This window comes from Dryobates pubescens, chromosome 8 (assembly GCF_014839835.1).
Source record: "Dryobates pubescens isolate bDryPub1 chromosome 8, bDryPub1.pri, whole genome shotgun sequence".
NCBI lineage: Eukaryota > Metazoa > Chordata > Aves > Piciformes > Picidae > Dryobates > Dryobates pubescens.
The window spans coordinates 34,341,616-34,354,023 of NC_071619.1; the positions used below are offsets into that span (position 1 = coordinate 34,341,616).

Consider the following 12,408-nt stretch of genomic DNA (forward strand, 5'->3'; position numbering starts at 1 on the left):
TTTGGCTATTTTTTCTGTAGCCCTGAGAGAAAACATTTCAAGCAAGTTTTGCTAATGATGGTTTTTGTTGTGGTGGTGGGGTTTTGGTTGTTTTTCTTTTTTTTTTTTGTAACCCTCTACCAGGAGTTAATGATAGATTGATGGTGAGTTGAAGTTTTCAATGGCTTTGGAGAAAGACTCTTATGATTAAGAGTCTAGGTTCTGTTCAGTTCACTGGTTAGGCAGGAGTATTGTCTGGATGCTCCACCACAAACACTTCTATGAAGATTTTGTTGAAGATTCTGTTATTGCTGCTTCAGATTTTATTGAGAAATCATCCACAGTGAAAAAGCCAAAACCAAACAAACAAATAAAAAAACCACACACACAAAACCCCAAAACAAAAGCAAACCTCTGCATCTATTTTGAGCTGTCATTCCCAAACCACATGTTTTGCTTGGGTTCCCTTACTGCGAGCTGATGGCTTACAAAGTTACTTTTTGGAGTCTGAGAGACTCTAATTTAAGAATGTTGATTTCATCTGAGGGTAGTTTTAAGGAGGGGGAAAAAAAATGTAGTTTGACACTATATAAAGGTAAAATTACCTTGTTTGTGAAACTTAACTCCAGAACAGGAGAAAAACTGGAGGTTAACAAAGACACACGTTAGTAAGTCAAATGCTAGTTTAATCTCATGGCAGCCAAATTTCTCTAGGTAGTTCTGGAGACTGTTCCTGGGGGTCTGTTTGCTGCTACAGTTACATAGCATATTGGAAATGCATTGTACTGTATTGGTCTTTTGTGGGACATACTGGATGGTGCCTGCATGGGATGGTTAGATGGTTGTACTGCCTTGATACTCAAACTGCTAGGCTTAGGGCTGAGAAATAGAGGGGTGTTTAGTCTGTACTCCATAAAGGATGTGTTATCTGCAGTTTGAGAAACAAGATATATAGCCTTAAAAGGATGCAAAGATCTATTACAGATAAATCATTTTGGTTTATTTTTAAAATTCTGTAAGTTCTGATATTAATAGAAGTGTGATCACATGTATAGTCATGGTTTTAACTCAACACTTTGCAAATCAAACTTTAAATATTTGTATTGCTTTTGGAAGTCCTAAATTATGTTCATAGCTTGGCCTAAGAATGAGGGAGCTAAACAGGCTTAGAGTCTAAGTTTACTGCTCACACTCAAGTGAAGTGCAAGAAGCAAATGACTGTAGCAGAAAGCAGGCCTTGTGGTTTAATGTGGTGGGAAATAAGAATATGTACATATCCTGATCTATTTGGATTCTTGCTTTAAAATCTTCATGTTCTACACTGCGTGGCTTAAAAGGAGCAACCCACCTCAAAGCCTGGTATTTAACCAGGTCTTTTGAGAAACTGTTTTCACTTAGAAGAAGAACATGAAGCTTTTAGGGGAGAGGGGGAAAAAAAAAGAAGCCTACTGCCATCTAAGTTTTTTGTTAATAAAAAATAAACAACAATAAACAGCTCACTTTATTTCACTTTTATTTGTGCCAGCCTGGTCTACTGAATCAATCGTAAGTTTGAAAGGTAGGAACTAATTGCAGTTTTTCCAGTGTCATTGATTTACTCTAACCACTTCTCTGTGCCCTGTATGTAAAAATGAGAGTTAATACATGCCTGCCTCACTGAGCATCTGTGAGGATTGCTTTGTAAAAAAGTTATGATCAGATTTATTTACTTTTTTCCCCTATCAGCCCTATCTTTGGAATCCTTTGAAAGGGTTAGTGTGCAAAGTCTTCTGATCCACATGGAAAAATCAGTGAAGAGAACTGAAATTAGACAGTTTCTGAAAGAAATTGTTCTCAGCTGGACATGATCCAGGTGAGTGAATTTATGGCCACTTCCAAACAGATGTGAGGTCCTCTATGCTCCTGATTACAGTCCTAAACTCTGCTGGCTTTTTTTCATCTCCCTGCACTTGTTTCCTGAAGATTTTAGTGTCAGGATAAAGAAGGGGCTGCAAAGGAATACAGCATAGAAGTGATCTAAATTAATTTGGTAATAGAAGATTATTTAGGTCCAGTCCAGTGATAGAGGGATATGGGGAGAGAGTGTGAATGAAGGGAACAACAGAGAGATTTTGGTGGCAGAAGTAAATCATTGTGCTTCTTTAAGCATATATTGTTTTACATGTCTTAAAGGTTTCTAAAAACACAATTTAAAGCTGGTAGTGACTGAGAGGAGAACTGATGTAGTGCTAGCATGAAGGAAACTATATCTGCATTCATTAATTAAAATTGTGATTCAGGTTTGGCCAGTGATGCTAACTAACACTGAGCTCTATGGGCTAAAGTATAGTGGGGATTGACCCACAGAATCAACACCTAGCATTGCAAAGGGTGTTCTGCATGTTTAGCTTATACTGTGTATTTTTATCTTATCCATCATACATACCAATTTGTAACCTGTTGATACAGTTGTCTTGAATGGACTTGGATCTTGACTATATAGGTATGTGATACCCATCTCTTGGGTGCTGTGCATTTAAGTAGAACACATGTGTTGGGGAAATCACAACATGGTTAGAAATTCACAGTTACTACAAAGTAAAACTTGGGGCACTTTGTGACTCTCTTCAGCCACACAGATTATCCAAGAGCAGCAGTATAAACTGGTGTACCACAAGTTCTCTAGTCCAAATTTTCCACAGAAAAGTACCACTTTGGGTACATCGTTTTAGGGGGAGGGAGTGGGGTGATTCTCCAGATGTTTTGTGGCAAGTTTAACATGTGGCAATTTATATTTTTTTTTCCCTTGTATCTCACTAAATGAAATGTACCTACAGTTGTTTTTATCTGAGAAAAATAAACTGAAATAACTATTTGTGATGCTGAATTCTGCACGCTAGTTAAGATGTTGTGTCCATGTTCTTTTGCCTGTCATCAGCCCCCTCTGCCTAGTTATGAAAATAAGGTGAGACTGTTTCAGAACAAAGGAAGAGTTGCAGTAGTGCTAGCAAAATGAAGTCTATATTGCTGTGGCTGTTAGCCTCACTATTGCCAAGTAACAGATTCAAAAGTAGGGAGAGGAGTTAGGGTACAAGTAAGGAAACAAGACTCGCAGTGGATATGGGCTCTTACTATCTCAGGCAATGGTTTTAAACTAGAGCAGGGTTGCACCAAGAGAAGCATGGCCAGCAGGTCGAGGGAGGTGATTCTCCCCCTCTGCACTGCTCTTGTGAGACACCACCAGGAGAACTGTGTCCAGTTCTGGAGCCCCAATTACAAGGAGGATATGGACATGCTAGAACGTGACCAGAAAAGGGCCATGAGGATGATCAGAGGGCTGGAGCAGCTGCCCTGTGAAGACAGGCACAGAGAGCTGGGGTTGTTCAATCTGGAGAAGAGAAGGCTCTGAGGAGACCTGACTGTGGCCTTCCAGTATCTGAAGGGGGCCTACAAGAAAGCTCGTGAGGGATTTTTTCAGGATGTCAGGTAGTTACAGGACTAGGGGCAATGGATCCAAGCTAGAGGAGGGGAGATTGAGATTAGATGTTAGGAAGATGTTCTTCCCCAAGAGGGCGGTGAGACACTTGAACAGGTTGCCCAGAGAGGTGGTAAAAACTTCCAGGGATGGGGCTTCTAAGGGCAGGCTGGATGTGGCTCTGGACAACTTGATCTAGTGTGAGGTGTCCCTGCCCATGGCAGGGGAGTTGGAACTGTATGATCCTTGAGGTCCCTTCCAATCCTATGATTCTGTGTCCCTGCTCATTGCAAAGCTGTTGGACCAGATGACCTTTGAGGGTCCCTTACAACACAATGCATTCCATGATTCATTTCTATGATTTGAAGTCTTGAAAGCATTGGGCCAGTTTAGGTGTCAGCTACTGTATGCTTGGAGGAGTAAGGAACGTCTGACTCTTAGGAAAAGTGTTTGCTGTCTCATAAACAACCCAGACCAAATTATAAATTACTATGAAGAAAATGTGTCTGCCACATGAACCTGGGACTCGGTGCTAGGCTGGTCTTTCTTAATCTCACTGATCGGGAAGTTTTGCAGCACTGAGGTTTGTGCACTTGCTTCCGGAGAGCTGCCAGGGGAGGGCCGAAGCGTCCGGGTTGGGAGCACAGCTCCAGTGTACACCATTTCCAGAGCCTTTCTTCCGCTCAGCGCCTGTCAGCCGACCCCCTGTGACGGTGGGGCACCACCTCAGCAGTCGGAGGAGCCCGGGCAAGCAGTGGCTCCCGGACATTCACCGTCTTTTCGTCACTCGCAGAGACCCAGGGGCGGCTGGCGTCCGCCCCTTACGGCCGGATGCGGTCTCGCCTCCCCGTCCCGGCGAACTACATCCCCCGGCAGCCTCCGCGCCGCCGGCCTTCCCCTACCTGGCTAGCGCAGGTGTCCGCGGCGGCGCGGTGCTTTCTGGAGCTGGGAGTCCCTGAGGAGAGGGAAGGCGGTCGGGTCGTGAGCGGGACAGGGCTGTTCGGGCCGAGGCAGGCGGCATGGACAAGCTCAAGCGGGTGTTGAGTGGCCAAGACACGGAGGAGCCAAGCGGCCTGTCCGAGGTAGCGCTCCGCTGCCCGGCACCTGCCTCCCCGCCGGCGGGGCGTCCGCGCCTGTGTGTGAGGGGAGCTGCGCGCCGGGACCCGGGCGACGGGAGCGCAGCCGTGAGGGGAGCGGCACCCGGGGCCATCCCTCGGCGCGGGGCGGCTGTCGGCGGGACCGGCCTGTGCCTTCTCGGCCGGGTGTTGGGCCTCCGGCTCCCTCGGGGCGGAGCCGGTCTCTTAAGCTTTCGCTTTGCACTTAGGAATCCTTGTGTTTTATCCGGGAGTCGGGTTGCGCTGCCTGGGAACGGGGCCCTGGCTCCTGGGTTTTGTGAGGGGGAATGGCTCGGTCTCGCAAATGAACCCGGGCCGGCCGGGAGCAGGCAGACTGGTAACGGCGAGCTCTGAAGTAACGCGGGGGAACGGGAGCGTACCCCTGCCCTTGTTTGGTGTAGGCAGAGAACCAAACCAGCCCCACAAATGCCGCCCCTCTCGGCCAGTTTGCTTGGAGAGCCGGTGGAATAGCGAAAGGGAAGAAGTTTCCTTCTGGTGTGGGCGGGAGGCAGTGCTCCGTCCTTGGGCACTGCCCGGCCGGCTCCCAACAGGGCTGCGCTGTGGCAGCGTCTGCGCTTCCTTCCCAGGGACGACTGAGAGGGAGCTTCAAACTGAGGCTCCCTTTGAGCTAGAAGGGCACAGTTTAACATCTTGGAGGAACTTTGCCGAGGCTTTATCAGTACATAGAATCTTGCACTCTTTATTTTTCTCCTCGTTTCTAGGTTATTGAAGGAACTTCGTTAAGTTGGGGCACCAGAGTGAAAGGCTTCATTGCTTGTTTTGCAATGGGATGCTTGTTCTCCATCTTGGTAAGTGCTTTTTTTTGCCAGAGCTCCCCGATACTTGAGTTTTAGGAGCCCAAATAATTGCATCCTTGCAGTATGCTGTTGCTGCTCTCTACAACTCCCTGAAAGCAGGTTATAGTGAGGTGGGGGCTGGCCCTTTCTTTCTGGTAACAAGTGATAAGTTGAGAGTAAATGGCCTCAAGTTGCACCAGGAGAGGTTTTGATTGGATATTAGGGAAAATATGTTCACCAAAAGGGTCACTGGGCACTGGAGCAGGCTGCACAGGGAGGTGGTGGAGTCACCATCCCTGGGGATGTTTGGATGAGGAGCTTAGAGACATGGTCCAAGAGTTGTGTACAGGGAGATGTTAGGTTATGGTTAGACTCCATGATCTTAAGGTAGTTTCCAATCAGGCAATTCTATAATTCTGTGATTCTGTAGTTTTTATTGAGTCTCTGGGGAGACATCTGACTCAGGTCCAGTTAGATCCAGTTCACCAACTCGTAATGAGAATGCTAATAAATACAATTTAGTGTGTGTCTCATACTCAGTTTGAGTTCTAAAGTTTTCCTAAGGCTTCTTCTGTGCTGTGATGCTTTTTGGGTATACTTCTTTTACAACTTAAAACCAATACTAATTTATTTCTTTTCCCTTCCTCTGGCTAAATGTTCCTATTTAGGGTAGCTGTCTGCTGTGGGTACCAGTGAAAGGACTGACACTCTTTGCAGTGTTCTATACACTGGGCAACATTGCATCAATTGGAAGGTAACAATGTTTATCTATGAGTTTGCTAATAAAGATGAGAAACAAAAGCAGAAAGATAGCTGAAGGCACATAAGTGCAAGCAGCTGTGTCTGAAGATTTGCTGATGTAAATCATTCTCTTGTTGCTGAATTTCAAGGTACAGCATTTCCCCAGTAGTGACCTGAATGGTAAAGAAAATGTTTATTTTGTTTATTGTTGTTAGCAATGCAATTGAGGGAAAAGAAGAATCAAGCTCATGCTTTGATCATTGAGTTGCTTTGATTTTTGTTGATATTTTTCCCCCCTCAGGATAAAAAAATAATTCTTTGCCATTCAGTATTTGCTAATGTTCTGTGTGTTTTGGTGAATATATTTGGCACAGTCTGTCTGTTTAATAAACCTTCGTGGCTGTTGAGGTTCCTGAAGCATAGTCTCCCTGACTTTGTGACAAACTCAACCTTCTGTGATTGAGGAAGCCGAACATGGTGTTAGAAAGCACAAAAAAATAAATTGGAAATAAAACATTAAGGTGGTAGAATACTTAATAGAGTACATGAGGCAGAACTATGAGCTTATATAAAACTTTCACCATGTATCATTTGTGCAGTATCACTCACCAGGGCTCTACATGAGGGTTGCAGGTCTGGTAAGGTCTCAGAGTCTGAAACTAGTCCTTTATGTAGAAGAATTGAGCTGGATTACCCTGCAATCCATGCAGAGCCTCTGGTGTTATTGAAGAGCAGGTTGAAAAAGCATCTGGCAGGAATTACCTATTTGGAGCCAACCTTGTCTTATGCAGCTGGCTAGATCTTTCTGCTCTGCCTAGGTTAATTATAACTGAACAAAATAATTGAATGAATACCTTAAACAAAAGCAGGGATGGATTTTTGTCTCATTGTGTATCCTGTTTCTTTTGTTACACAGCACTGATTGCTGGAACACTATGTACTGGTGTCCCGTATGACAGCAGATGATTTAATATGACTACTCCCCTTAAGTAGGAATCTTGCCTAGTTTCTTTTCTGCCTTTCTACCACTATATTAATTTTGGTTTGTTTTTCCCAGCACTCTCTTTCTGATGGGACCAATGAAACAGTTGAAGAGGATGTTTGAGCCTACACGTTTAATTGCTACTACTGTTATGCTAGTGAGTATCAAAGGAATCTCTTTTAATTTATGCTAACCTGTGAAGTATTTTAACTTTAAAGTCCTTTCATATACATTAACCTAACTACACCTCAGGATGTGTTTGTGGGCTGCTGTTTGGTTTGTGTTTGTTGTTTGTTTGGTTGGTTGGGGTTTTTTTAATCAAACATCCTGCACACCTGCTGTTGTGGAAAAGTATGTGTAGCACCAGAAAACCACCTTCTTCTTATGAAAGACTGAGCTGAAGGCAGGTTGTTACACTGAATGAGCTCTAAAGGTCTGTGGTCAGCCTGTGTGAACCCCATGCACATGCCTGCCTTTTCGATGTGCTTGAGGTCCCAACTTGCTAGGCATCCTATTTTGCATAATTTTGTCTTTTTGTGTTCTGTCTGATTTGCTTTAAAGAGCTCTACAGGTGTTTCTGCCTTGATAAAAATCATCATTTCCTGACAACAGAGGAATTCCTATGCCTTGGTCATCTTGCATTAAAAATGCAGAATTCATTCCACTTAGCTGATTGCTTCAGGTCTTGAAACTTGTGCAGCAGTGAAACTGCAAATTCAACATTCGGCTCAAGTCAGCTCTTGGAATGATTTTTGTCTTCGGAAGATGGGAATCGTGCCCAACTTTCTGCTGAGGGTGTGTGTGTGACAATGTGCTGTTTTGTCACCAACTTCCCCCCTTTCTCTTGGAGAATTTAAAATTTGGAAGGTGGTTTAACAGAATCATAGAATAGTAGGGGTTGAAGAGATTCCCTGAGATAATTGAGTCCAACCCCATGCAAAGGAGGACCACTTAGGGCAGGTCACACAGGAACGTGTCCAGGCGGGCTTTGATGACCTTTAGAGAAGGAGACCTCACAACCTCTCTGGGCAGCCTGTTCCAGTGCTCCATCACCCTCACAGTAAAAAAAGTTAACTTTCATGAAAATGCCCTCAATTTCAGTAGGAATGTCTGCAGAGCATTCACTTGGCATCAGCTCTGCCTCTTTAAACATCCAGAGAGGCTGCAGGCAACTGATGGAGCTTGAGAAACTGACTGTGTATGCTCCCAGATGAACAACAGCCTACTGCATGGTGTGTTTCTTTTGTATGTACTTAGGATGCCTGGAGTCAGGAGAATGCTTGGAATGTTGTTCACTGGAATAAACCCAGTTGTTAAATGAATGATGTAGCATTGAGCCCAATATACAAATCACCACCTTTAAAGCTAATGAAAGAACTACATTTAACGTCTATAATCATGGTTGAGGCAAGTGTATGGTTTATTTGGCAATGCATGTGTTACTGTCTTGAATATGCAGGACTAAACAGATTTATTTTTTCACTCAAGCAGAAGAATGCTCATTGTAATCTGTAGTAGCACGTGGTATCCTTATCAAATGGTTGGTAGATGTTGATGAAGGGAGATCAAGCATCAGCATCTGCCATTGCTAAATGAGCTGTTGTGTCTTAAACTGAAAATGAAAACTTGAACTAAAAGGAGGGCTAAAACAGAAAATGATCCAGAATGGCAAACTATCCCCAAAGACTTCCACTGTGTGTTTACTACAGTTAAACTCTGAAAGAAGTGCCTCCTTGACTGGCTGTGCTGGACTTGGTATTAAACCAAGGAGAGCTACTAAACAATAACTGAAAGTTCTTGGAAGTATATTGTAGCTTTAATTGGTAAAAGTTAAGTAATGACATAAGTCCCATAGTAACCTTGAGAGTCAACAGGAAGTGTGACTTGTAGAGAAGCATGAAAACTAGAGTCATAATGGAAAAGCCTTACCTACACAAAACTGAAGTGTGGTGCCTACCTGTGACACCAGGAAGTGTGTGGGGTGGAGTTGGAACCTGCTGATGTTGCAAAAGAGCTCTAGTTTTTGCAGCCATAAAATGAATTTGATTTGCAGTATAAGAAGGAGGTGCTGGAGTGGGTACAGAGAAGGGCAGTGAAGCTAATGAAGAGTTTGGAGAGCATGTTTTATGATGAGAGCTGGAGGGAGCTGGGATTGTTTAGCCTGAAGAAGAGGAGACTGAGAGACCTTACTGCTCTCTACAGCTCCCTAAGAGGAGATTGTAGTGAAGCCAGTGTTGTCCTCTTTTCCCAAGTGACTGAAGACAGAACAAGAGGTAATGGCTTCAAGCTGCACCAGGGAAGGTTTAGATTGGGTATGACTTTCTTTAATGAAAGAGTGGTGGGTCATTGGAGCCAGCTGCCCTGAGAGGTGGTGGAGTCACCACCCCTGGAGGTGTTCAAAAGATGAGTAGATGTGGCACTACAGGTTATGGTCTGATAGTGATGGAGGTGTTGGGTAGAAGGTTGGACTTTGATGATCTTAGAGGTCTTTTCCAACATTAATGATTCTGTGATTTTCTGGAGACAGCAGGCTGCTATCTCCTCATTAATTCACATTAGCAACATAATAGCAAGAACATTTTGAGAAAGGAGGGAACTCTTGTGCTGAATTGGGTAAAACTCTGAAGTGATGTAATCTGTTTCTGTCTCTGGGAAGGAGCCCACTTTGGTGTTCAGTATCTATAAAAACTGGAGTTGTTTCTATGTTTAATAGAAATTGTTTGTTTTCTTCTAGTTGTGTCTCATACTAACACTGTGTTCGGCTTTCTGGGTGAGTATGAGTCCTATATGTGTATGTACCTCAAGTATGTTTTAAAAATAAGATTCTTACACTGTTGCCTCATCTGCTGTTTCTCCCTCCCTCCTCTTCTCCCCTCCTTCAGTGGCATAAGAAAGGACTCACCCTCCTTTTCTGCATCTTGCAGTTTTTTGCCTTGGCATGGTAAGTGATTTCTTCCCCCCACACTCAATTAGTCATTGTACCTAATGTCAGTAGCTTGAGTTGAGTGGATTTTGACTTTGCATGAGTTAGAGGAAAGCAAAATCTTTTTACCTCCTCGTTCCCCAAGCTGTAAAGCAACGCGTCAAGGAGGAGCTGACTTCTGATGCTTGATCTTTCACACCATTTCAGAGGCTTTGGAGATGGAACTCAGTGCTCTGTTTCTGGAGGAAGTTCCTTTGAACATATTTAATTTCTATGAACTTGAAGTAAAACTGGCCTTTTCCAATTCCAACCCCCCTCCTTTTTCCCTCCCCTGTATTTGTTAGTCACTGTCTGGTATTTCTTTGTTCGCACTCATCTTGAGTCTGCTTGTTGAAGGACACATACATGCCAATGAAATTAACGTGCCAGTGGTCTTCACATTAACCTAGGCTCTGTGTAATGTCACAGAAGTAGTACAGAAACTGATGCAGACATCTAGCCAGCCCTCAAACTCAAAGCTTCATTTTGGTTGTCTGTGTCACTGTTACCTGTTTAAAGCATTGTTTGTGAGTCTTAATCTGACATGAAGAATAACTTTAGAAATCTTTTTTCTCAGGTACAGCATTTCCTTCATACCATTTGCAAGGTAAGCTTCCCTTCTCCTTCACCTTTTGGCATCTTGAGGTTTAATGATACAGAAGATTAATATCTAGAAGTGTTGTGATGTATGGCTTTAGATGTTTTTCCATGCTGGTATTTAGCAGGAGGAAATACATGCAGTTAAACCTGAAAATTAATCTAAGCATTTTCTCTAGTGGGAGAAGACAATTATTACAGAGAGGGCTTCCTATAAAAATGTATGTGCTGACCACATACTAAACTTAAGGTTTCCCTTTGGAATGCCAAAATGTTGACCCAAAATGCTACTAGACAAGTGTTCTGTGTTCCCCCTGCCACCCCGTTCTCCCCCATGAGCACTATTTTATATTTGAGCACACAGTTCTCTGTCTTGCTCCATCACAGAATCAATAAGGTTGGAAATGACCTGAGAGATCATCAAGTCCAACCTGTCACCCAACACCTCACGACTAACTAAACCATGGCTTCAAGTGCCACATCCAATCCCTCTATGAACACCTCCCAGCCTTCTTCAGTGCATCACCTCAGAACTGGCTTACCGGGATCATTTCCATCCCTGCTGGGCAGGTGGGCATTGGGAAGACCACTTGCTTCTAATGCATTCATGTAGAGGTGCAAATTATGGCAGCACATGTATTAATATTCATGGCCAGCTGATCTTGAAAGTCCTCAGTGCCAGTGTGTCAGCAGCATAGAATGAGGCTCATTAGGCAGCACGACTGAGGTGACTCATTTTGTTTTCTTTTTTTCTTTCTCCTGCCTGTAGGGATGCTGTGAAGAAATGTGTTGCTGTTTGTCTAACCTAACAGGAGTACTGGATGCTTCACAAAGTTCTTGGAAGTGTAGTAGAACTGTGTTATGATCACTGTGTATTTATTTTCCTAATTCTGTCTTAAACATGTGCCTTTCAGCTTGTTATTAGAAGCCCCTTGTGTTAAATCCAGTGTATGCAGTTGCTTAATTGTGTAAGCAATGGTGTCTGTAGGAAAGGGTGCTTGTGATGAAATGAAGTTCAGTCTGGCAGAACTAAGTAGACAGAGATCCAGAATTCATTAGGATAATTCTTATGTAAAATCATGTATTTGGGTGGTTTTGCCAAAGTGACAAAGTAATACAAGAAGTCTGTAAAATGGAGACCTCAGCTGATGGGACCATGCCAGTCTAGAGGATTTCTTTTTTGAGGAAAGGAAGTCAGTTGCCAGCTGATTTCTTCCTGACAGCTTGTTGGGTTTTTTAAAATAGCCTTATATCACTTAATCTTTGCACTGTTTGCCTTAGGTAATGGAATACTTGCATTCTTCCTTTTCCTTCTAAAAAAATTAATTCTAAATGGGAAAAAAACAACCCAACTGGTTTAGAACAAGTATGAAATGTTTACATCTTTAATGAAGTACATCATTTTCAGTTTAGACTGATGGGGTTTCCTTTAAAATAAGTAAAAGGGACATTTTCATCTGTGAAAGCCTGCAAAATAAGGTCCACAAGATCTTTCAGCTGCCAGGAACCTGAATTCTTTGCCTTGCCCACAGCTAATGGCAATGCATAGAAGGAAGGAAACTGGAAATCTCCATGTGAAGCAAGGTGCCTCTTTTCTCCCCCAGCTGTGGCATAGGAGCAGTGCAAAGCTGAGGGCATGAGAAGTAAGCAAAGAGAGAACTGATTTATGTCCTTACTCAGAGGACAAACTGTTGATAAGCTGAAAGCAGGCTATTGTTTAAGCAGTCTGGGCCAGGGAGAAGACATTTTCTTCTGAACTTGTAAATAAATTAAAATTCCAA

The 12,408-nt window shown here is 43.4% G+C and overlaps 1 protein-coding gene across 1 annotated transcript; it reads left to right on the forward strand.

The window, feature by feature from the left end:
• The first annotated feature begins 4,363 nt into the window (after positions 1-4,363).
• SFT2D2 (SFT2 domain containing 2) lies at positions 4,364-12,408 on the forward strand. Its single transcript, XM_054163363.1, has 8 exons — positions 4,364-4,515; positions 5,271-5,357; positions 6,014-6,099; positions 7,144-7,225; positions 9,803-9,838; positions 9,951-10,009; positions 10,608-10,637; positions 11,397-12,408. The coding sequence occupies exons 1-8, from the start codon at positions 4,453-4,455 to the stop codon at positions 11,434-11,436; spliced, it is 483 nt and encodes a 160-aa protein (XP_054019338.1). The 5' UTR covers positions 4,364-4,452; the 3' UTR covers positions 11,437-12,408.